Raw genomic sequence first — 26,976 nt, 5'->3', positions numbered from 1 at the left:
TGTAGAGATACCAACACATCTGCACATATTTATAATGATGACAATTACAGCTTTTTGTAGGACTATGATGTCATGACATGACCACATCTATTCAGGCTTATTGACTTGATATTTTGTATGACAAATGGTACTTTCAGAATCTGGTTGCTCTTGAAATGTTTAGGAAAACAAATGAGGTTTTTAGAAGTCCGTATAAGGAATACTTATTACAAGTATTATTATTACAAGTATTTTTACAAGTATTTATTTTCTTCTAAGATACAGCAGTCCAATCCCAACAGCCTGCTGAGAGTCATGGATGCATGCACAAAAGCAAATATAACTGTGGCATTACATCCTTTATAGTCAAGAAAATAATTTATTTAATAATATTTAAAAAAACACTGATAGGACTTGCCATCAATTGGCAACAGCAATCAAATATATGGATCAATTTAACTTACACAACGTTCACCTGTGTCATTCCCCTGACAATGCCTTTGCTGTTACTTTTGTGGAATGAAATCAGAGTAGAAATTTATATGAAAAAAAGGGTGAATAACTAAAGGCTGATTGCAAGTTACATTTATATGTATGTTGACGTTATTTTAGAACATCTGTTATGGACAATGCACAATGGATCCTTTAAACCACCAAGCTTCAGTACTTTTGTACTCTGATCCCAAATCAAAACACCCCAAGAAAACCAAATGGAACAGAAAGAGCCTTCTAGCCTCAAGTTTACATTCAGGAAATACTCACCAAAGGTTTACTCCAGATTACATGCTGGACAATACACTAATCACAAGGTGATGCAAACTGAAACAGCAATGTAACACTGGGAAAGATGGGCTTCTATTAATGAAATAAATTATTAATGTGCATGGAGATCTACAACAAAAAGTCAATTAGAAACACAAACACAAGGGCTACTCAACAAATATTTCACTCTCACAATTGTTTAAATACTGTCCCAGACAGCTAAGCTATTTGGGTGGGTTTTTTTAAAAAAATCAGTTGCAATGTCAACTTTTTCCACGCTAATCAACTTCAATAGTGGCAGACTAATGTTATTCACAAAAAGAAAATAAACATGCTTAATTTTTTAAATAAAAATAGCAATTGATTTATTAGGAAAACATCCAGCCATTGCCCTAGGATAGCTCATAGTAATTAAACTATATTGTCACATACCTCACTTCACTGATACCTCCAATAATAAATGTTGACTAATTAACAACAAACCCCTTTGACTGCATGCACATTAATGGTGACATTTTCAAAGGCAGCAGTGGCAGTTTAGAATGACTGTTCTTTGATAGGTATGAAGAGTACACAGCAAAGGACCTCACTACTTAACCATCTCTCCTTACATACCTATTCTTGTCAATGCAATACCTTCACACATTGGGAACCAAACAAGTGCCAGCCACACACCCAACCGTGGAGGAAGAGAGTTAAAAGCCCAACTCATTCCTAGGGAACACATGGTATCCTTACCAGGTATCAGCATCCACAAAGTTCATGGCTTTCCTCCTCTCTTTTCTCCATGAAAGCACATTTTTTACACACTTCCGTTGCTGCCTTGTATCTGCCTTTGAATTCCTTAACCATCTTTCAAACTGTTATCACACCAAATGTAAATATTTGTTTATTTTCTTAGGTTCCTAGTATTTCTTTTTTTATTTTTTCCTGGTAATTTCTCTCTTTAATTTTTACTCTGACATGTGAGGCTTACAACTTCATTTACACAGTTGGGTATTATGATGTTCTCTGCTTTTTTTATATGCAGACCAATACGTAAGCTGCAACCTCTCTCTGAAGTAACCTATAATACTACTACCTTTTTTAAAGAGACTTTCTGCCATATTTCCCAGTGCTTTGGCTTAGACTTAAAAACTCTTTGACACACATGCCATACTCCCTGAATTTCTGAAGTACATCTAGTATATAGATGGCACAATCATAAACAAATAATATACACTTCTGTAAGTGCCGGTGCCCCAAAAAGGTAGCACTAACAAAAAGAGCCAAAGCCATTTCTCACATGTAAAAACTGGGAAAAAGAAAAGAAAAGGGGAAAAAAAAAACCCCTGACATAGCAGCCAACTTTGTAGTTTTAACTGTTCATCTAAAGAGTCACTTCAAGAGACCCGAAGCTAAGGTTTAACAGGTTCAAAAATCAGGCCCCAAAATGAAGTGAAAATTGTACTCTCTTCATTGCAGGAAATGTAAGAAAAGAAATAGGCAAAGGTCATGAAAAGGAACTGAAAGCAAGAAGGGAGATAATAAGGTAACGAAGGAAGAGTGCTACAGAATGGAATTAAAACCAAGCAAAAGAGAGTCCTGACATTCAAGTAAATACACACTGATTATAAAGGACCACGAAGTCCTGGGAAAATTACTCTCAGACACAGTGTCGGTGTTACAAAAACCAAACTGTTACAATGCCATCTCTCAGCCTGTTTTTGAAGTAATTTGTGTTCTCCAGGCTGGAAAATGGTGGTATCTGGAGTGGTACAGGGAAGAGCTTCTCCCAGAAGACACTGGTAATTTTCACTCTTTGTCTTACATTGCGTGTCATATGTTACGTGTGTTGTAATAATTAATTCCCCATTTTAAGAAAATACATTCACAACACCGGTGCCTAATCTGGGAAACTACTTTTAAAAACAATTATTTTATTCAAATTCTGCTGTTTAGCATACTGCTAGGTACATAACACCTTGTATTTTCAAAAAAATCAATTAATGTAGTCCGGTCAAAACCAAAAGACCATGCGTATAAATTGCCTGGGAGAAGTGCTTTACAGAAGCAATGCTTTAACCAGGAAGGGGGTGTCTATTGGCTTCTAATATAGCATATTTTGTGTCAAAACTTCTCTCAAAATCTTGACACTTGGTCTCATGTTTAGGATCTATAAAAAAGCAGTCAGACTTACAAGTGAGAGGAATCCTATCTCCTACAGAAAACAGAAACATCGGTAGAAAATGCCAGTATGGTACGTGCACCTTCAGCACTACTGGCATCCTGGTTCTCCATCCCAAAAAGTTTATATTAGGTACAAAGAAGGCCAATTAGGATCCATCAAGAGCTACTGAAAAGAAAGGGATAATGCCCCAGGGTTCAAGAAGGTCTGTGCTGAAAATTTCTGAGATGCAGGAAGCATCCCCGCATGCTTCTGCTGTTCTCCCCAGGGATCCACTCTGGCCATGGCAAGAAACAGGCTACTGCATGAACTGAAACTTTGGTCTAACTTAGTATGCCATTCTCATGTTCATCAGTGATCTCTGAAAAATCAAACTAAACGTTTCAAAGTTAAATTGTGACATCCAATTTCAAAAATGTGAGCTTTGAATCCTGTGTGGAAAAAAAATCATGTGTTGAAAGAAACACAGTGGAACTGGAGAAGAGAAGCTATCTTTATCCATCAGGCACACAAAAATTTATGATATACAGATTTTGAAACAAATAAAAAGGCCATATTCTCTTAGATTAATATAAACAGTGGATCCCTTCTTCCACCATACTGGATTTTTGCCTTAGTTGAAATCAGTTACTTCACTTGATAAGCAAAATTGTGGCATTTAGATTATTGGACTAAGTTGCTTTACTGCTTGCTAATCATTATTTGCTGTTTCTTGTTAGTCATTCGGTACTATATTTAAATAAATTGTTTGGAAATAGTCAACTGCGTCTTGTTCAGCTTTTATGACAGAAATCAAATTAAATAAGACAAACATTTATTAAAACAAAACAAAAATGGAAATTACACAGTTGATGTTAAAATCATCAAAAATAAATAAAAAAGGTCATTTGGTAATTTCAGAAGCAAGCCCAATCACTGGCTTCTTACTAGCATCACACTGTGCAATCAAAACCTCTTATCAAAACCCAGCAATAACTAGCTTGAATTTATGCTCAGATTTTATGTCTGCTGTGTTTATTTTTTTTTTTTTAGTCTTTATCTCTTGTGTTTATGTGTACATTATTTTAAATTCATTTATAATTTTTAAGCAACATAATGGTACACAGAAAACCTTTGAGGGACTAACTTCCAACTGCCATCCACAAAGGCAGTTAAAGAAACTAAGTCAGAAATACACCCAAGATATTTGCCTCAGGGCAACCAAATTTTTGAAGGCATTACATAAATGCAACAAACTGCATTTTTATGAAAATCCAAAGTTTTCTGGATGCTACGATGAAAATATCGTAAAGCTAAAGAAGTTTGAAGTATTACTATAGGTAGAACTCAAATTAATTTGTTTGGGTTTTTTTTTAAAGCTATTTCTTCGTATTTTTATCTAAATATACTGTGTATCCATTTATAAAAAATTTAGTGATGATACGAAAATCAGAAACAAGATCAAGTAACAGATATGCTTACTAGACAACTAGAAAGTTAGGATTAATTCAAAAGGGGGAAAACACAACGATGAATATATTTTTGTTTATACTTACATATTTAAAATGCTGCTAAGGATTCCTTACAGAATGAAAAACATCAATAGAAAATACAAAATGAAAGAACCTGTCTTTCACGCTGCATTCATTTGCCCAGTATCATAAAACACTTTTACGTAAAAGTAGTATACTGTTTTTTCTGAGCAGCGAGTGCTGGTTTGAAGAAAGACTCCATTCCTGCATCACATAGTCTCTGTAGTTACTTTATAACTATGCAGCAAAAGCTTCAGGAACTTTGTGGTAAAAAGGAATGCATAGTCATATTGGTAATGAGTTGCAACCATAAGTTACTTAAATATCTGTATGCATGTGAAGTAGGAATATTTTTGCATTGGTTTAGTTACATCAGTAAGGAACTATGATTTCCTTGCGCAAATGATAGTGGCGCAAGAACATTCATTGCTATTATAAGATTTATTCACAAACTAAAATTAAATAAAAGCATCATCATAAAGACAATCCTAACTTAAGGGTGGAGGTAAGCTGCATAACACATTCTGATTAAGCGTACACTCTTAGACTGTTAGTTTTCCACAAGTACATAAGCAATCCGATTTTCTTGAAATCTATTTTTCACAGAAAATTAGTTGCAGGTACTTGTAGATTTCACTTTTTGCATTCCATACAGCTGAATATTTGTATGACAAATACCTGTACCTAATCAGGAAACAAAAGTATTATGCAGTGTACCCTGAAAAAGTCATAGTTTATTGTAATTCCCATTATAAATGCTGAGGAGAAAAACCACAGCAAATTCATTCCAATAAATGGATGGAATTATTTTAAAACAAATAACTTCAAATTAAAAAATGTGCAAGAGGAAATTACAATGATCATACCTATTTTACGAGCAGAAAAGACTAATCTTCTCAGATACAGTTATCACTTAAATGAGTCATTTGCTCTTTTCTGATATACATTCATAATAATTCACATCTGTTGCTTCATCACAGACATAATCAAAAGACAAAGAATGTTTAAGTTGTTCCTCCCCCTCACTAATTGTATGTTTCACAAAGTAGATTTTCCAAATTGAGTATGAAAAGGACACAATCAGATTACAGAATAACCTGCAGAAAAATCCTTCATATCAGTTTATTAAGAAAGCTGAAACACTATTTTAAAATAAGCTTCAGGATGTGTGTGGGGGAGTTGCTGTTATTTATGTGCTCTCCCAGTAAAGACAACAGCCTTTAACTTTTATTTACTGCACTGGTCAACAACTGCATTTTCACATTATCAGGTTTGCTGAGCAATATCACAACACTGTAATGTGTCCAGGTTACACATTTGATACAATATTTTTCTGAAAACGTGTCAACTGCCGTTCATGAACATCCCTACTTGCCAAGTTCAATAGCTTTTACAACGCTTACAAAATTCTAACACACCAGAAAAACTTATTTACTGAAGGAACCATCTACAGATACCAATTGATTGTATAGGGCCAAAAGGCTAAACTTCTCACTCTGATGTAAGTGTACTGCCTAAATGAATATCTTCTAAACACGAAACTAATTCTTCCAATGACAGCTTTAAAGCTAAAAATATCACTGCTGAATGCTGCAATTACATTTCTCAGCTGGAGACATCTTTCTACATTATTTTCTTGAATGCATAAGATCCAGGCTCAACAGTGTGCTAATCAGCTACACTAAACTCTAAACGTGATCTAATTAACTAGAAATCTACTCAGATTTGATTGGTGGGGTTTTTTTGGTTTGCTTTTAAATCTAGCATACGTTAATCACCTTGTCTGCCCTCCAAAGAAAATAGTCATGAAAAAAGACAAGATGTTCAGAGTTAAAAAAACCCCCTACCATTAGAAAACGTCCTTAGATCCTGACATCATCTACTTACTCTTAAAATAGCATGCTTGCCCAGTAATTTCTTATGGATTCTGACTTTAAAATTTCTAGTCTTAAAACTTTTCAAAGGTAAGAATCACCTACAGTGTATATTCTGGTCACAGTGCAAGCCCTAAAGATTTGAACCGCGCCTTACAGTTAGTCTGAAATGAACTTGAGAAACAGCTCCTTGCCCTCAATTCAGTTTGGTGAAGGAAACAATTCTGAGACTCCCATAAAGCTTGGTTCTCTCCATACTAGAAAGTTCATCGCACATACTATGCAGCCCTATTTGAATTGGGCGTGTCTTTGTCTTGTGGAGCAGGTTAGGAAAGATGTATGCATCAGAAGATATTTTTCCTTCCTAGATTAGCAACAACTATCTGTTAGGCCAAATCTCCTCTTCTTCCTCCTCTAAAATTCTTAACATTTAACAGAGCTTGTAGGAAAGAAGGATGAACACAGTCGTCTGGTCACTAACTGATTCTTTTCTCTCTTATATCAAAAGTATTCATAACAATATATAAGTTATTAAATTGAACATATGCCATATCTTTTTTTACTCACCTACGCAGTTATCACAAAGGCTGCAATGTGAGGCACGAGGTGGGCGGAAAATCTTGCAAGTAAAACAGTATTTTAGTTTCACTGTCTGTCCATTGATGATCACTTCTTTTGTTCTGGGAGGGGGGCGGTATCCTCCTGAACTGGAGCCATTTGCAATATCTAAACATGGAAATACAATGCATTACATTTTTCACATGAGCTATAGTGTATGCACAAAAGTGTCCTTGATGACAATTTATAGCAAGCTTCAAATTTATATTAACACATTTAAAATAAACAACTTTTTTCCCTTCATGTTCCCCTAAAATAACACGTAGCAAAAAGATAATTAATTACAAATAGCATTCATAGCCAATCAATTTGAATTAAAAAACCCCACCCAAACCCAATTCTCAAATGCTGACAGTTGCCTTGATCCCAAAACTCTTAAACTCTCATATCCCCTAATAGTTCATAGAGAATACATTAAAGACAACTATGACTCTCTAAAAGTGCTGCAGAAATTCTACAATCTAATATCGAATCCGCACATTTACTTAAGCAAGAGCAGCTCTGTCATTAGAGCTTGTCACATGGTAGAAATAAGATCCATCATCATTTTGAGATGTCTTAAATACAACAGAGCACATTCAGAATAGTATTTCACAGCTCTTGCTGTTTCAAAGTTTGAAAATCTAACTCCCAGTGTTACTTTCACACATCTTAAAGTTTGTTTGTTACATAAAAATAGTTTCCAACTACCTCATTTGGTACAAGTGGTGGGGTTTTGGGTTTTGTTTGCTTGCTTTTGTTTTCTTTTAGGACATCAGCATTCATTTTTCCAGCAACTAAAGGACTGATTAGGCTAAATCATTAGAGTTCAATTTTGTCCTTTAAATGCTCCCAAGCTGAGCTATACTCTGAAAGTTGAACATGTAAAAGTGGTACCTTTTTCTCAGGTTATCTGTTCTTGTATAATCACAATCAAATCAAACCAGAGAAGTGAAAAAAACCCCTAAATTATTACTCTTGGACAGGCAGAACAGGAAGAACAATAGGAAAGTAAAATAAACTATTTTCCAATGTATGAATGAAACTACATTTCAAAGTCACAGTCACCTGCACAACTGTGTTTTAAGTTGTCCCCCTCACTTTCATGTCGGACAAGCATAGGGTTGGATGACAGGTTACTAAAAGATCCATGACTTGTATTTGAGCTCAAATTGTTAGAAATGTCACCCACAATTACAATTTCTGCAAGGTCTGCAGACATATTTACACAGCCTACAAACCACACATTTTCCAAGGGGGCAACTAGAAAGCCTCTTACCTAGCAAGGTATTCAAATTAGTGACAGCATAGCTGTACTAGCAAAGGTGTAATTATACAATATGCTAGATTTGGCAGCAAATCTAGCTTAAGAAGTGCTCACCTGTTCCATAAATATGCATCAATAAAAGCATTTGTGGGACACCACTGTAAACTTGACCATTGAAACAAATAGACTTCAGAAAACTCTCTTGGAGAAGGTGAAAGGAGGGGAGCAATAGCTGAGAATGATGGAATTGGGGTGTGAAGCTCCTAAGCATCCCTTACGAGAATGAAGTGGTGAATACTGAAGAAACAGCAGCTTAGAAGCGGCCTACGGATGAGGTACACACATTTGCTTGTATTGGATCTAAACCAACCCCTGCAATGTTCCTGGGATGCTGGCCCAGATCCTACGATCTGCACGTGGAAGTACCAATTACTGTGTGGCTCCCATAACAATCAATAACACTGATTTTGGCCTCAAGGCCAATATTACTTGACACGGTGTTTTTTATTTAATAAGTATTGCATCACAAGCTACTGGTGTATTTACATGCTGAAGCATAAATAGACAATAAAAGTTGTTTAATGTACAATATGGACATTATCTTAAGTTTCCTTTTTTTTTGTTTCTTACAGTTATGTTGTTTAAAAGAAACTCATTAATTAAATGATTGTGATTTTAAAGCACTCTAGCAGATACAAGAATTTGATGAGGTCAATAGAAATAATTTAATTTCTTCAGCTTAGAGTAAAAAACTTCTTTTTATTTGCTTGCATGACAGTTTATTTGTCCTCACGACACATAAGTTTTGATTTTTGCATTCTAATTCAGAACTAAGCTGAAAAGATATTCTTCTGAGGGCATAGCACAACTGTGCTTATACTATTTAAAGCTTTACAGAGATTGATGATTCCTAAATCCAGAAAACAGGGAAGAATTTCTTATAATTCAGAGATTACATTAAAAAAGCTTCCACATTTACAACGTTCTTTTCTGTAGAACAAGTTATCATAGGCTGCATGAAATGCTGAAATAAATAACTGGTAGTACTAGTACAGATCTACATAAGACAATACTTTTTAGGGGAGAAAAACACCATAGTAAGTTTTTGTTATTAAAAATCCCCTATAGCTGATTTTAGTTACTATCACTGAAAAAGATAAATATATTTTAATACACTGTACTTTTGGTGACATCATCACCAGCAGGCTTGTAATATTCTTAGTCCTTCTATAAATCCATGGGCCTTACAAAACACAGCATCATGCCCATTTCTGACCATAGTCTGGTCAATATAGACTTAAAACTGAACAAAAATGCAGGTCATTAGCCCTAATTAGCTTTTTATCCAATAAAGCATTTAACATGTGCATGCATAACATGTTCATTAATAAACCAATGATTCCCATTTGATAGTCATACTCAAATTTAGGTGCATAATTGTCAAAAATACTAATGAACCTGAATTTTACATAGGTGTAGCTTTCTATACTGCTAGAAATGCTGATGCATTGAATTTCCTAAAATAACACTAATATTTCAGATTTTCTTCTTTTACAAAATCTTATTATTCCTGTATATGTACATAATCATTGAAAGAAAATGACTTAAACCAGTCAAGGTGAATTGTTTAGAAGAAAAACGCTCTTTTTTCTAATGAAACATTTATGCATAAAAAATGCACATTGACTAAAACCAGTATTTCCCCACTTTTCAAGAAGTTCAAAAAGTGCACTGTAACTATTTTATTTTAAAATGGGCTCTGGCAGAATCTCAAAAGCAACTTCCCTTTTCTCTGGTGGAGAAGGGAGACTACTGGCCAGCCAATTATATTTACAATGCTGGTTTTCTAAGAGGATTTTCTTCCAAACCTTTGCAGGGAAGTTCAAGTTCACAGGAACAGCAAATCCCAGCTCTCTGAGGAAAATTAATCTCAAAATCCAAGGGTGAAAGCTGATGCAAATGAAATTAATGAAAACAGTTGCTGACTTTCCATGGATTCAGGATTTTACCCACAATCCTAAATTGCATAATCAAACCTGAAAGTCCCGGTCTTTCTGTTTATTAACAATTTTTTTCTGCAAACAAGCAACAGGGCAAGGTCAAATGTGCTTGGATTTAATCAGATTTATCTAACCTAAATGTGCTAAACATGTCCTGGTCTCACACTGATCTTTCAGACTTCAACTGGACTGCTCAAACTCGGGTTCTAACACAGTTAAATCTTTTAATATATTTATATCTTTTAATATATGCGGTCCCTTTAAGGCATAGTAAGATTAACCTTTATGGAATCACCTTCCCCAAATAAACCTCCGTTTGACCACTACTTTTTATGTTTTTCTCTTCCAATCTGTTACTGATGTAGTAATGCAAGTTATTTTACATAAAGGTTAAAATTTTCCCACTAATAGGATTGCCTTCCATCCTCTCTGCTTTGACACATTTTGTAACTTCTCTAGCAGTGTTAAATGTTCATGCACTAGATGGGGCTCCAGCATTTTTATTACCCTATTACAAAACCCCCAAACATACAATTCATATCCTTGCAGGACCAAGGTACCTGAACTGCTGCAAGAACTTCACTCCAAGTATTTAATGGAGATACGGCACAGTCTAGCAACCTTCTAACGTGACAAAAAACTCCACTTAGATCTCTCAAATTATTATGCTGAAAACAAATGGGAGGTGCTGTTTAGGTGAGACATAGAGGCTGGAATTTTGCATACATATCACCAGGATTCTCCTGCTCAATCAAGCATTTGCTTTTTTGGTCAATTTTCCTAAGATCCTAGGACAAACAGTCTCTAGAAGGTCTCTCCACGTTGTCTCTCCACAAACTTAACAACCATATTATGCAAGATTTGCCGTCAACTTTAAAGGGTCACAATTTCAATCTTCAAACAATATAATTAGAAAAGTTAGTAACTTCAAGTAGTTGTAATGTTTCCTTCTAAGAAAAACAGATAATGCAATTTAAAAAATCTTTATGTATTACCTGTAACATCTGAAGAACAACAACAAACCTGCAAAAATACAAACCTCCTCTAAGAAACATCTTCCTCTGTATTTAACCACTTAAATCGAAGCTACATGCTTAACAACAGTGGGCCACAAGAGGAGAGCATCATTTTTCTTTTTCAGGGAAAGTAACTTAATCAAATAACATTTTCTTGTTTCCAGACAGTAATCTCAGGGACAAACAATACTGGGAACCTGGCTTAGACTGAAACCAGCAGCTGCTAACTGGATTCTTCACAACAAGAGATACCAACCAAATATTGCTCCTGACTTTAGACAAAAGACTTACTGCCTCGATTTCAGAAAAACCTATGTGTTATTTTCTTAAGAGTAGAATTGCATCATCTTTTTGAAGTCTAAAACTCTATGTGGAAGGTATTCTTGGTCCCAGAAAGAAATGTAATCTTTAGTGATTTCCTGAGGGAGAGAAGCATAGAGAATAAGAGCTTTCTGAAAGACTTACCTGACGCACAAAGTAATTTCACTAAATTTATTTAAGAATGTTGTTTAAAGCATGCAATATCAGGTATGACTATTAGCCTATCAAGCCGGTACCCCACCTTTGGAGAGAAAGCAAAACATACCCACAAGCGGTATGTATTTGTTCAGGCTATTGTCAAATCTATGAAATGCCTATGCTGTGGCACAGATTTAATTTTATAAGGCTCTAAGGAAATCAAATTGTGCATTTCAAAACAAATGAAAGACAGGCATGGAACTATGGAGAAGTCTTAAATGTAATCTTGAGCATCAATGAAAATTAGAGCGCCAAGACAAAAACAACTTCCAGAAATGGTGTACTGGTGTAGCTAATATACTGAGTTCAGGGCTTTTGAAAAGGCAAAAGAAAGCAAGCAGAAACTGAACTGGCCTAAGCTAGTTGTACAGAATAAATTAGGAAGATATACATAAGTTAAGACAGTTAACCTAAAGAAAAATCCAAAGCATTTTCTTACTATAGATGGACCTTTTTAAGGCTGGAAGGATAAATTACCATCACCATCTTTTTATTTATCTGCATCACCTTTCCAATGCAAAAAAAATTGATATTGTGGAAGAACTGTTAATCTTGTATGCATCAAACGGACAAATGCTTTCCCATCTGTGAAACCCATTCTGCTGGGTTTGGTTATCCTTTTAAGCCTTCATATTTAGAAGTTTATTACCCTATAAACATTTTTCCACTTGAGGTGACTTCACACTAAACTAACTACAAGAGACGCATATCAGAACTGCAAAGAGGTTACAAAATAAGGCTGCTCCTAGTTTTCACATTCCCATAGAAACAGCAGTCCCTCTCAATACAGTATTTTGTGTGATCACAGAAAACATGCTTATATGCACCATGAAAAGGATGCAACTACCATTGGGGTTGCCCTAGAAAAAATGACTTTCCAATTTTCATGAAAGTTACAATCGAAGTAAAAATACTATATCAACAAGTTTAATCTCCCATTTAGAAAAAAAAACCAAAAAGAGGTCCTGCTGCATTTGACTGAGATTATAGCACTTTTATAGCAAATAACCCTACATCATCTTCAGTGATTTTGCATTATACAAGCCTCATGCATCTAGTTGCTTTTGTTCTATTATCTTATATGAAAAAATACTACAGTAGTTTAAGACCTATGCTCCTTCTCTCTCTTAGGCCAAACACATTTTTCTTATAGGTCATGTTTTCTAGACTTCTCTGTTTTGTTGCCTTCCTTTTGAGTTTCCACACATGGTACCAAAAACTGGAGAGTGAACTGAGCCCTCATTATCACTAGGTGTTGCAGAATGTCACTTCTCCTAGTTTGTGTAATGACTCTTTTTCTAATGAATGTCCCCTTTTTGTCATGATATCACGATGCTAACTTAATCTGTTTGTGGAAAATACTCAAGTCTCCTTTTACTATACCATTCACTACTGAGCCCCCTTTTTCTTAGTATTTGATTTCCATTTGTAATCATGCATTTTCTATTTGTTGCCTAAATTTGCTACGACTATTTAGAGTATATAAAAAAAACAACCAACCAAACAAACAAAAAACCAAAAACGAGCTGAGTGCTTGCAAATTCCCCCAACTCAGCATCAACTTCAGAGTTAAGCATATTCCCTTTTTCTTGAGCCCACAACCAGTCTCTGCAAGATCCTACTTGATCACTTACCATTTGCCAGTAGATTGTCTTTCCAGAAAGTTGCTCATTGACTTAGAGGTAGTTTCATCTAGACTTTATTTCCAAAATTATATAGCCAGAATCCTATGCAGAACAGTATCAAGAGCTCTATTACAGTCAAAATTTAGCACATCTGCTGCTTCTTTTCCACCAAGATAGTTACTTTTTCAAAGAAGGACATCAGTTTGGTTACACTTGATTTGCTCTTGAAATATTTTGTTGCTTGTTTTGAGTCTTAAATGGCCATAAATCCCACCCCCTCCCAGTGCCAATTCTTACAATTTCATCATTTAGCAGTTTGCTCCATGTCTTTCCAGACAGAGAATAGTTTCTAGTGATAGAATAGACAGATTTCTATTAAAGTAGAATATTAAATAGACAGATATAGATACAGTATAGTAGATTGACAGATTTTTCTTTTTCTTTTAACTACTACTTTCCCTCTTCCGACCTGCACTTCCTATCAGCTGGCAAGAAGCTTGCAAATTCTCTTCTGAGATCAAAGAAGAGTGTTGAATCCGTCAGATTGCCCTCTGTTATTTCTCATTTCCCTATTACGCAGCATGCTTTCAGCTTCTCTTTCTTCCTCTGACCTCTAACAGAACCTGTCCTGTTGTCTTCTACTGTTTCTTGCTGGTTGTAATGGACTTGATTGCCCTTTTGCCTTTCTGACACTTTCCCTATATGCTTGTTCCACCCCTTTATACTCACGTTCAGAAACTGTCTCCGCTTCTGATACAAGTATCTTTTTGACTGCAATCTTCATAAAACCACAAATACAGGCAGAACGGCCTCTTACTACACCTCCCAACCTTCCTCTGTATGAGGATAGCTTGATAATGTGCATTTAATATAATATTTTTCAATAACATAGGTCCCTTTAGCTTTGTGGACTTCTATTTTTTTGTTTGCAATTCTTTTCACTTTTTTTCTTTCGCTATGAACACGGATGGCTGGGCTACTACCACCTCACCAAATCCTCAAGAAACAACTGCTCTCCATTCCTGTACCCTGCTGGTGGCAACAGCAGCATCACAGCTCTGTTAGTCCTCCATCTTCACCTGGAAAAGGTGATAGCCTAGGGGGAAACATTTCACGCTGTCAGCATGACCACTCTGTTTCCAAAAAGTCAATTGAATGAATGGAGTACTGGCAGTTTCCTTAGAAGGTCTTATTTCAAGAACTGTTCTCCATAATCAGCTCGTCCTATTCTATGCTTTCTGACGTACAAAGAAAATTTAATAAGCTTTAAAAGAACTTCAAAATAGCATTCTTAAATCAGAATTCCTCCTTTTGGGACATAACAGTTTCTCACTGCATCTGTAATAATTTCTGTGAGGCTGCTTCCCAAAGAGACAGGTAGGGCAGAGTAAGTCTCAAGTATCTAAGAACAACTTGAGTAGAGTAAAAGCCACAGATTGGATATGTTCCATGCACAAATTTTAGAAAAGAAACAATTTGGTAAAGGCATTATTTTTAGGTGATTTATCTGAAGAATCTCTTGCCTAGAAGTATATTACTGTTAACCTTGCACCCCATCTCTAGAAGGCACCTTAAGTTCAAAGGCACAGCAAGTTCCAAGGCAATCAAACCAGAATGATAGTTTTGGAGCATGTAGAAGTTTTCTTTTGAACTGCACGAACCATCCAGCTTTTCCTGCTGCACAGATGACACTCCACTAGGATACATCTTTTCAAGGCACATTAAAAAATATATTTTAACAGTACAAAGATGTCTCTTTCCATTTCCATTGTTGATTCCAGAATCACAATTTTAGGGCAGAAGGATTTACTATAGCTACCTAGCTTGTTCCTCTCCATTAGACTTGCCATAAACCCTCACATTTGGGAACTTGAGCCCCAAACTACAGATTTGCTGGCAATATAGTTCCTCACTTCAAGACTCCATTGGCCCTTTTAGGAAGATTGCTGGTTTTGCTACTGCTGAAGAAAGGACAGTGGTTTTGACGAGCTCAGCAGTCTGAACCTGTGAAGCAAGTCTCATGCTACCATTTTTAAAAAAAATTTGGAAACACAAGTTCTGAAGCAGTCACACATGGAAACATTTTGACTCTCCTAACCAACTTTTTAATACAGTCTTTGTCTTTTTTTCAGTATCAAATTTATATTTTTCATTTTGCATTTAGCCAAAACTCTGTATCTGACAGACTCTTTCTTTAAGGAAAAAATGATTATTGTCAGCTGCTTATTTAAAACAATTTATTTCCTGACATAGATCAATGTTTCTTTGAAGACAGGGTAAAAAGTAATTCCTTGAACAGGAACCTGTGCCTGTATTTTGAACTAAAGTACCTTATTCTAGGTAAAGGATTTCTTGAAAGAGATCAATGAAACTAGACTGTAACACTGATTAGGAAAAGGTGCCAAATGAATGCTTCGTTATATTTTTCCATATTTTTATGCTTAAAAAAAAGTGTCTTGGTGAGTTTTTGTAGCCTAAGCTATACACCTTATTTCTGAGGTTTTCAGATGCTTAAGCAAGATGACTCAACCACTTCCGAAACTTGCATGAATAGCAAACATTTTAATACCTCTATCATATTAGAGAATTTGAAGAAAGGAGCTGAAACCTAGCATGTGCTGTAGCCTTTGGGCTTAGCATGCAACTTTTTCTGCACAAATTTTGGCAGAAGAAAAGTGGGGGGGCAGGGAAGGGAGGAGGTCACAGTTCAGACATCCTCAGCAGCAGCTTGTTAAGAGTTATAGAGTTAACTTCCAGATTTCTTTATTGCAGAGCATGTTAACTCTGTTTATGAACAGATTACGAACACTCCATCACTCCAGAGAACGTCATGTTCCAGCAGAACTGGGTTTATTGGAGACTGCTGCTGTCAAGCACTCAGGGCAAGGAACCTGACTCCCCCTCCTACCACCTCCACAAGAAAGAGGAGGCACGTGCCCAACTCAGAGAAAGGAAAAGCTTTGAGGAAATCCCACCACAGAAACACAAGGTGAGTAAAAAGCCGAGCGGAAGGAAGGATCAGAAAAAGAGGAGGGAGTGACAGACAACAAAAGATGCAACCAGGTAGGATCCAGATAAGAGCCATGAAGGCAGGGATGAACAGAAGTATAGGAAAGACAGGGCAGAACTCAGGGTGTATGTACCTAACAGATGCAATAAAAATAAGAGGCAGAAAAGAGACCCAGAGTGGACTTTAAACACCACAAAGCACAGAATTCTCCAGAAACAGGAGCCAAAACCCAAAGAACTTACTGGAACAAACTGCTGAACTTGTTTCTGTGTAAAGGCCCTAATATAAGAAATGCATTGTTATAGTGCTGCCTTCTGCCTTACCTGCCTAGGTTTTCATTACCCAAAGAACAACCTACTGCTCCTTTTCTTTTTTTTTTTTTTTGTCTTTATAACCACTGGATTACGAAAATAATGCATCCAAGACATTTTCTATGCCAATCAGCAAGCATTCAAAATACCTCATCCTTCAAATGGAGCCAAGAACATACTCAGTTAATATTTATAGCCTGTTTATAGGTCTGCCATTCTATAAGAATAGAGAATTAAACTGCACATCATAAAAACTCTAAAGTGACTATTACACCACGCCCATTTCAAAACCATAGATACAATTAAATATTGCATATATGGGTACTGGATTTAAAACCTGAGGAATTCATTTGCTGTGGTTAAATTGGGGAAAATCCTTTAATAAAAACATATTTAAAACATGACTTACAGAACGCTCAAGATTTCACCAACTAGCTGGATATAGTGGTGAAAAATATCTGTCATAGCAAGATAACTGAATCCTAATATCTACTCTTCAACAACTTACCTGCAATCTCATTTATAGCAGACCGTCATCATTATCTTTTTACGTAATTACTGAAAAGGTAAATTTCCATTAGAAAGCCCATCTGTTTTACATAAAAAGAATAGGTTATACAAGTTTTTGCTCTGAAAATTTTTTCCCCAACTGCACCTTCATTATTACTAGTAGATAATCAGCAAGTAAATTTCAGCAGCAGCTTCAATAATGGATTTTAATTTCGTTTTCTGCCTAAGGGATTCAAGAAATTCAAAGAAAGACACAGAAATGGAAAAGTACCTACAAAGATGACAGGGAACATAGGACAGTACCTAGATGGATAGTACTATTCTTTTCAGCATCTTACCCTCCTCTCTGTTCCTTTCTCAAATGCAGGTGTGAAGCCTCCCACTGTTTGGGAAGATTTTATTTCATTAATTTTCAAACAGTTTAAGGAATTAGAACTATGATTTTTCTACAGCGGAACTATCAGCCACCAGTACATGTGGCACAATTCAAAACACCATACCTGTCTTTCATTTCTAAACTGATGACCATTTGTTTTTAACTCGGCAAACTGTTCTCAGGAAGGGAAGCAACAACAAGTATACCCTTACTTTAACCAGAGTTAAGATACTTTCCCTCAAATACATTTTTCTTCATATACAGTTACGCTCCAGCTTTTCCTTACAATGATCTCGCATTACAGTAGGAATAAATTATTCTCTCAATCATCAATACTCGTCCCATTACAGAGAAAAAGAACCAAAACAGAACACCAGCAGGAAGAAGCCCAACAATATGTGTGCAAATCTTGCTTCTAACCAACTTTGAAATCTTATCCTTAGCCAAAAATGGGTTTAAAGAAATTTGTTAATATAAAAAGTGAAAGAAAGATGGTTGGGCAACAGGCTCAGACACAAACGTCTTCCCTTTTCCTAGTTCTGGTTTAAATACGCTTCACGAGTGCAGACTTCCATACAGTGTCCTCCTATGGTGCTCCAGCCTTTTCCTAATAAGAACCTCTTCTGATTAGGTGCAGCAGTGTCCCACACAATGCTGCTTTTCTGAGAAGGTAAAAGGGCAGCTAACAAAAATGGGTTGGTTGTATGCATATAAGTAAGATGGTATGTGTGTTTTTCAGTAGAAATAGGTGATAATTTAAAAACAAGTTTGGTAGTCAGCTAACAATTGTTAAGCCTTCATTTTTAAATTACCTTTAAATGCCAAATTTGATAAAGGTGAAATTTAACAGAAACATAAAACTTTTTTTTTTCTTAATTTAAACTTTTAAAAGTATCATTCATGTTTTATTTCCTTTAGAAAGCAGCACTGCTTCCTTTATTAAATGTCTTAAGTAACTCACATCAGGTATGATAAACATCTACTTTTATTCTTTGGAAACGGTTTAGATTCTGTTACTCATCATTAGGACAGCAGAGACCAGGATGATGACTGGCAAATTAAGACTACTTGTGCTTCACCACAAGGAGAGAAAAAATAGGAATGCTGGGATTGCTGGAGTGAAACAGATGGGAGAGGTCATGGTGGCAGACTTATGAAGTACAAAGGTTTAAAAGAAATCTAAGTTCTTCAAGTAAATCTTGAAGGTTATTCAACTAGAAAGATATTCTTATGATTTCAAATACCTAATAAATATATTTACCTTCCAATCATAAGACATTTTACTGGGAACTCCAGTACTGAAATAGGCAAAGAATGCCCACGGCTCCCCAAATACTGCACTAATAAAACTGAAGAAAACACCGTTTTAAAAAACACAGAATACTTGCGAGCTGTCACAATAATTACAGCAGTAATAAAACAGTTACACGGGAAGCTCTATTTCAAAATGGCTCTTTCTGGAAAACTCTAGATTTTAAAGAATTGTTTATATACAAATTATAACACAATTTTATGATATAAAGGGGCATTCCTTTTTGGCAAGACTAAGGAATATACCTGCCTGAATTCTGTCCTCTTCCCACAACTTATTCCTAGAGAGAGAATAACTTTTTTTGAGAAGAGGTGGGGGCAAAAAAGAGAAAGGAGGGGGAAATTATAATTTGCCCCACATTTCCCCAAATAGTTCTGACATGCTTTTTTTTCCTACTCTCCATCCTTTCCTTCCCAGGTATAAAAATAATGCTATTACCCATTATAGCCACTTACACACTTCTATGCAGCACGTTATATACTCAGTGTTTGTTTCTGAAAAATGTTTTTAGTGACAGCACTGGCAAAAGCTAAAAAATAAGCTCTAAAATCAGTCTTCCTAAGAAATCTGCTAGCTTTCCCAACAACACAAATTTGAACTTTGGCATCTGTTTTCCACATATCTGGATTCTGTGAATATTAGGAATTCTTCTACTATACAAGCAAGGACTGAAATTATTGTGTTTGAAGAGAATTCCAGTTCCTCAGTATAAACACATTCCATATCCATTTTTAACGTTTGTTTTGAGTGTAGTGAAAACATAGCTTTACAATGCTACTCCATTTCTGATTTAATTTCTTTAACGGCATGTAAGGAGCAGGTTGACTGAAGATTTTCTTTTTAAATAATCCAGAATGCCATATCGGAAAGTAAGCAAACAGAAGAAATTTATATGAATTTAAATTCATCCATCTGGAATTGAGCTATCTGGGTCATCTAGGATCTAACAGTTTTCTTCCCTGTATACTATGTACAGTATGGTCCTTGCCCAAAGCTAAGTCCTCACTGGCTAAGTGTAGCCTTCTTCCTGTCATGGCAATGACAGTTGGCTCCTGGCTCTGCACAATTAGTCCAAACAATGTATAAAAGCAATATAGGTTTTCTTCCTGAAATGTGAATGCCAGGAGAATACACTGTTTTTAGAAATCTACACCAGGTCTATAAAATTTGGTGAACTACACATCTCAGACTTCACACACCCATGGGAAAAGATTTCCTTCCCACAAAGTTCAATGGATATGTTACATGATCATACAGTTCCAAAAGCCTCAAACCTACGCAAAGAGTATACAGCATAAGTACAATTAGCTGCTGCACATAGCATGCTGCAAATGCGTTGATTCCACTTCAGAACTAAAATGCAAACACTTTGAAATACACAAAATGCTGTTTATTATACAGACACCTTTTTATCTTAACACACAACATGGTATAACAGCTGTGGTCAGGACCTTCCAGATGTGGTGAAAGAAAATTATCTCACTGTAGTGAAGATCAATGAACTCATCACTATATTTTGAAATCCTGCTTCTTCTGAAAATAATCCATACCAAAGATAATGTGCATGTTTCCAGAAAATAAAACCGTTCTTCCTCCTCCAACAGCAGTTTTCTGAAACTGAGCCCTTTGGACAAGATTTTTTTTAATCACAATGAAACCATTAGATTCAAACAACCATTGAAGTATGTATCTATTTAAAAACAAACCTGTTACCATTCCTCTGCTAAAGGCTCATAAAGGCCTAAATAGTGAATATAAATCAATATATTTTTTGTTTTACGTTAACAATATTTCCTTGTTCAACAGATCTCTTAAGTGGAAGATATAACTTCATGATGCACTTACTGTCTCTTAACAGCTAAGTAAGAGGAAACTAATGCCACATTGTTGTTTACATCTTGCTATTTTGACATAAATTCTCCTACCATTCCCACTTACCACATGGTTCATAGTGTGATTTTGGTGAGTACAAACTACACTTCCTTTCTGAGGAAACTAAACTACAACTTCTGCTCCATGTCTATACCAAACGAACTCTACCCCACAACGTGGCGTAAGAGTCTAAACCAATGACTTTGCCCCTCAAGACATTGTCACCAATGCTTCGTGGAGGACATATAGTCTATAAGAGAACCAGACAAAACCTAGTCTGAAGTAAGCCCCTCAAATTCTCACTGTATAGATGCAGAAGCGTCTGCAACAACAGCTTTAATGCACTCATTTGCTTCTACTGCATTAAATTATTTGTCATAGTAAACAAAGCCCAAGACTGTACTATAGTATTAAACATCAAGGACCCTGCAGGTATTTCTCCTGTGCTTGCATAAACCTATTATCTGTCTTTTCAATTATATGAGTAAGTGTTCCTCTGAAATTGCTTCAGAACGTGGGATTTCCATTGACTACCATATCAAAGCAGATAAAGTAGCCTTTAGTAAGCTTTAGTAGCTTACTAAAAAATAAGCAAACAAAACTACCGTTTACGAAGCAGCTCTGCAAACTCATCCTGTGTTTTCTTATCCAGGTAGCACATTTTAGCTATTCAGCATATTTGTAGCTTAAAAATTCCACAATGAGAATTTAGTTAACAATTCTCTTGACAAATGAGGCTGATTAAAATCTAGTTTACTCTCCTTTAATTGTGCTGGCTTTACACAGACAAAAAAATAGTAACATTTTATTACTGTTACTGAAAAAAAACCTTCCCAAGACTGCATCAACTTATGAGACTGTACAGTAACACAGAGACTTATCTCACTCTTTCACAACGTAAATAACAACGTAATTAAATTCAGTTAAAGTCTGAGGGTGCATTACTTTAAAAGATGCACAGTTGTAGAACCTTGATAATACCAGCTTTCTTGCCAAAACCACTTTAGAAAGTATTCTCTTGTGCACCACAGAGAGACTTGAACCATACTTGCTGAAAAGTATTTACAGTAATAACTATCACTCTCCAGGGCCAGGATTTTGTTTACTATCTTTCTCGGTGAAGAACTGATCAACCATCTTTCCACAGGAATCACTGCAATGTCATCAGACATTACAACTCCAGAACAATTACTGTGGCAATACAGGAGTAACTCCTCCCATGAGCAGAGCGGCACACTGCCTTCTCACAGTACATGCACCCTCAGGAGGAAAGTGAAGAGACAACAGACCTTCAGTGTTACCTATTTGTCTCTCTAGATCTGCTGCTTCATCTGGTGTTGCGCGTGGGAGGACACCAGGATCACTGAAACTAGTACGCAGCAGGGTCCCCATCACGAAAAAGAAAAGAATCCCACCAATTGCAGGTATAGCAGGTGTAATCTTCTCTGACAAATACGGACAACTGGAAAAAGAAAAAAGATCAAACATAATCAATAACACATAGTACAACTTGCTCTTAAAAACTGTTTACCATTATAAATGCATATGAAAAATTCACTTTCTTCTGTTGATACATTACTTGTCTTGGAACGTTTATTGAAGCTGAAATTTCTGTTTATGTGTTTGTGACACTTCTAAAATTTCTCATAATCTGCTTAATATAATAAAGGTCCAAATAGCATAATAATGACCTCACTAATATGCAATACTCATTTACATAAGAAAATATTTTTATTACAGGATATTATAAGCTCATGTATTTGTTCATCTACTGCCGAATTACATAAAATAAATGGGGGGAGGGGGGAGAGTGGGAAGGGGAAATAACCTGAAGATATTCACCAATAAAAAGCAAAGCACATAAAATGATGAAATAAGCCACACTGAAAAAATGTAATTAAGTCTATAAAATGAATTTATCATCCACCACAAAGATGGTGCTCAAGAACTTACACCTGTGACACATTCCTTTAATAGCCTTGGTATATATCAATATTATAATACCACCACTGATTCTCTTTCTTAATCCATTTCTTGTAACTTGGTAAGCTTGTTTACTCATTTACAAATTAAGACAAGTGCAAATGACAGTGCAACACACCTGGAAACAAATAATCCCGGGGGGTCTAGGGCAACATCAACAGCCCTTTACCAGCACAGAAAAAGGCTCTATGGTTACCAGATTTACAATATACGTGCAGGGCTTAAGATTGGATCACAGTTGTAGCAAATTTTCCTCTATGCTTACATGTAATAAAATTAAAATGGGCAGAAGCATTGGAATCTAAACAACACACAAATATAGGTATCTCATTACAGTTGTGCAAAAAGAGGAGGTACGAACACTTAGACATTACATAGTATACCACTCCCGTTAATCTGAGTCATACAATAAGCACTGCAGGATCATCTTAGAAAACACACAGGCTGAAGACTCTCTTCATAGCTCTTATATTAAGTAGAGGTGGGCAAAACACAGAGATGGCTTCATGCATTTCTGATGTCTGTGTGAGAAGTCATACAATAAGCCTAAAAACAACATACGCTGAAAACCAAGTTCTAGGCCTTAGGGCTTCATCTAAAGCTTTCAGGTATCAATCAAGTTTAATTAACGTTGTCTTCCCTGTTTCTGCTGACTGCGTTACACGATGATTCAGACACGTGAGCTTTTGCAATGCAAGTCAGTTAACCTCACTGGAATGTTAACCCTGAGCAAGAGATGACAATGTCAGCTTCACTGTCCATCACTTCTGCCGACAGGATGGAGAGAGAATGGAAACACTTTTCATACCAGCTACCAGGTACCATTTATCTCCCTGCATAATCCTGTTAAATGCACTTGGCTGTTTCATCGAACGCTGTGGGTTTCACACATGCAGTGAGTCCGAACATATTACATGGCGCATCATACCATCACGATGAGCGGAATTCATCTTTTGCCCTACATGAATGTAATATTACAGGCGTAACAAGTTACGAAAGATTAAAAAGACAACTGGGTATAAAAAAAAAGTGAGGGGCATGAGATACTGTAGTTTCATAAAATGAACAGTCTGTTTAAATACTAGGAAACGTACTTCAAATGCACACATTTAGAAAATCTGTGTCCGAGACCCAGATTTATGAAATCAGTGTTAACTAAAGGAAGCAGCAGCAAGATGGCTGGTAGATATCAGCCTTGCTCCCTTCATGTCAGAGAAGTCAGTCAGAACGAACAACAAAAGAGAAGCTTTCATACCACATAAACGTCCTACTGCTCAATTTATTTCTTGCCACAAAGGATTACTGAAATCAAAACTACTGTAATATGCTCAGACAAGAGTACAAATAGGTTGCAGGAATGTATTTTTAAAAGGATTAGAGGGAACATGTACATTAATGAACACTAAATATAGCACAGTGCTATTATTCCTCTATTGCATTATTCATTACACACACCAAAGAAATCGCAACTGTGATGAAGTCTGTTGACCAAACAAGAGCTGTATGTGTGCAAAAGGTACCACGAGGTAATCTCATGGCAACACAGTAGATGCAATACAATTTAGACAGGTGCCAATGCAAAACCAGTAATGGCGTCTACTTACACAACTTAAATCTCAAATTCTCAGTGATACTCAGTGAATGGAAACTGAAGGGCCATCATGACAGTGACATGTTTTAACAATAATTTCATAGGGAATTGGTAGAAAGAAAAAATTCCTGTGCTGAAATAAGAGCTGAGAAAGCCTTGCATTGCCAAAAAGTGATGACTTCATTACAGTAAAATGAATGTAATAGTAATCATGAAAATGTCTATCTCTGCCTTGCTGAACCAAGTCCATCTGCAGTGAAAAAAACCACTCTCAAAGCCCTGCATGCTCTTCACCACAGGGCAAGTGTAAGGTAACCTGCTCTGCCTAAAGGTGTTTTCAGGGTATAACACCCTGTATTTTATCAACTTTGACTTGGAATTACTCCAGTAATAATGTAGAAAAGACCAAAGATGTCATCTTTAGCAATAATAACCAACTAAAGCTCTACCAATTCAGAAATTATTTCAAACTGAGAAACCAGCCCTTACAGAGATTCAGACAGTAAGCCTAGCCAGGACCATTCAATCCAGTCTGATTCGCGTACCAACAGACCATATAATATTACATGGGCCTGCAGAGAGCTCAATGATTTTTCAAGTTCTTGTCAATTAAATTTAAAAAAAACAGATACCGTATAGACCATTTTTTTTCTTCATGTCTGTATTAAAAAAAAACAGAGGAAAAAATCTTAATATCTCCTGGATTATTAAAAAATCCACTAAAAGTGGCTTCAAATTAAAAACGTGGATTTTAGCTCAAAATTGTCAATACATCTATAGAAATACACTTGCATATTTATATAATTTATATTTGCATGCTTATATAACAAATGCATTTGTACTGCTATGTTAAGTCAATATTATTTTAAACAATTTGTTTTAGTGTTATTACTTTTAGAATTGTCAAATACTGTACACAGAAAAAGATTATTCCTAATATTTGTTCAAATTCCTTAATTTGTTTCAATTGAGTTTGTATCCCTTAGGCATCAGCTTTCCTCAGATATTACAAGAAATGTTTTTTCTGGATGGTATTTTCAGTGAGTTTTTAAAGTAAATATTAGCAGGTATTTCCTGACAGCAAATTTCAGAACGTTCAGGCAGAGGACTCCCCACGCAGAGGACCATCCGTCTGCAGTACCACTTAAGATAAAGCAGCACAGAGCTCCAGAACAAATCTGTCCTACACACATCTGCAGAGCAAGTAATGACAAACCTTTTTAAATCAGCACTTGGTAACTACTAGACGTGAACTGACATCCTCAGTTTACATCTTAGACACAGTAAAACAATTGTCCTTAATTGCTACCTGCAAGTACCAACTGGGTCCACCCCAGAAAACACATTTTTAGGAAGTATCACTTGACCATAGATCCTACTAGAAATTGTGATTGTGGAAATAGCTTCTTCAGAGAACAATGTTTGGATCTGCACATAGCAACCAGTAACATAACCTGAAGTTTTGATTTAATTAATAGAGGGGCTTTATACAAATCAGCCCTACTTTTTGCTTGGCTTCTCAGCTGCTTTTTTGAAGCATCATGTGAAAGTTTGCATGAGTGTAGGACGGAAATAAAATCTGCTGGAAGACTAGTCTGTCACAGCTAGATAAAAATAAAAACACACTGGCATTTAAGATATAATTATCAAGTATCATCCTTGTGAACGAAGGATGCAGGAGAATAACAAAAGTAATTCTTACCACCCAGCAGCCCTCTTAACTGTGTAACCATGCTCCCTGTGGCTACCGAGATCAGCAGAAAAACACATGTAGTAACTGTACTGAAGAGCGCACACAGTGAGAGTCCTACAACTTTCAAGCTCTTTCATTAGAAGAGGGGAGGAAAAAAAAAGAAGTCTCCTTAAGGCCTTTCCTGGAAATGAAGGCTTTCCTGACAGTTGTTGTTATTCACTGATGGGGAGATAGAGTAAATGACAAATCTATCCAGTAAGGATAATGGAGATTTGGAGAGAGTCTAACCTGGAGAGAGGATAACCCTGTAGTTTTTTTTAAAAAAAAAAAATTAATAACAAATACAGCTGCTTACTAAAGAGCACAAAAAAGACAGGGTTTTATACCTGTAAGAAATTGGAGATCTTGCTAAAAAAAAAAAAAAAAAAGGAAGACAAGCTTGGCTGGCGAGACTGATAATAGAATACTGTATGTCAAGCTCTTCACTGATATAAAACTCTTTGCAGCAGATATAAAAAAAAACGTACTCTAGGAAGACTGTAATATAAGTATAGTAGAACCAAGTAACATAAGGAAAAAAATTACTGTTCATTTTCCTACATCATCAATTTAATTTATGTTTCTGCAGGTATTGCCTATTTAATATACTGATAGCTATTGGTGTGCAGGTGGTGTCCAACGCTAAGAGAGAAGCCTTGCACTGTGAACCCTGGGTTCGGTTCTACATGTTACAAGTTAACATCTGAATGAGACTGTGCTGCTTTCCTCAAACTAACCTAAAGGGTTTGGTTTTTGTCCTTCCACTCTTATTTATGGCTCCTCTCAGCTTCCACTTCCTTTCAACTCCACTGCATCATTGCTCCAAGCCACTCGGTCCCAAACTGCTGACCTTACGCCAACAAAAATCTTTGTCAGGTTCTTTTGTGAGCCAAGTTAGTTTACTAAAATATATGAAAACAACACCATTTTGTTGACTTAGCGACCATGAAATGATAGAATTC

The 26,976-nt window shown here is 36.0% G+C and overlaps 1 protein-coding gene across 1 annotated transcript in view; it reads right to left on the bottom strand.

The window, feature by feature from the left end:
• Window positions 1-22,178, bottom strand: part of ZDHHC14 (zinc finger, DHHC-type containing 14) — a 51,961-nt gene extending 29,783 nt beyond the window's left edge. Inside the window, exons 1-2 of the mRNA XM_009585974.1 lie at window positions 21,998-22,178; window positions 6,861-7,019 (exon numbers count right to left, since the gene is read on the bottom strand). Of these exons, the coding sequence (XP_009584269.1) occupies window positions 6,861-7,019; window positions 21,998-22,100 (262 nt within the window). The 5' untranslated portion in view covers window positions 22,101-22,178. The remainder of the gene's footprint in view (window positions 1-6,860; window positions 7,020-21,997) is intronic.
• Between the last annotated feature and the right edge of the window lie 4,798 nt (window positions 22,179-26,976).

This window comes from Fulmarus glacialis, unplaced genomic scaffold (assembly GCF_000690835.1).
Source record: "Fulmarus glacialis isolate BGI_N327 unplaced genomic scaffold, ASM69083v1 scaffold11279, whole genome shotgun sequence".
In the NCBI taxonomy this organism is placed as follows: Eukaryota; Metazoa; Chordata; class Aves; order Procellariiformes; family Procellariidae; genus Fulmarus; species Fulmarus glacialis.
This window is presented reverse-complemented; position numbering and strand designations above follow the sequence as displayed.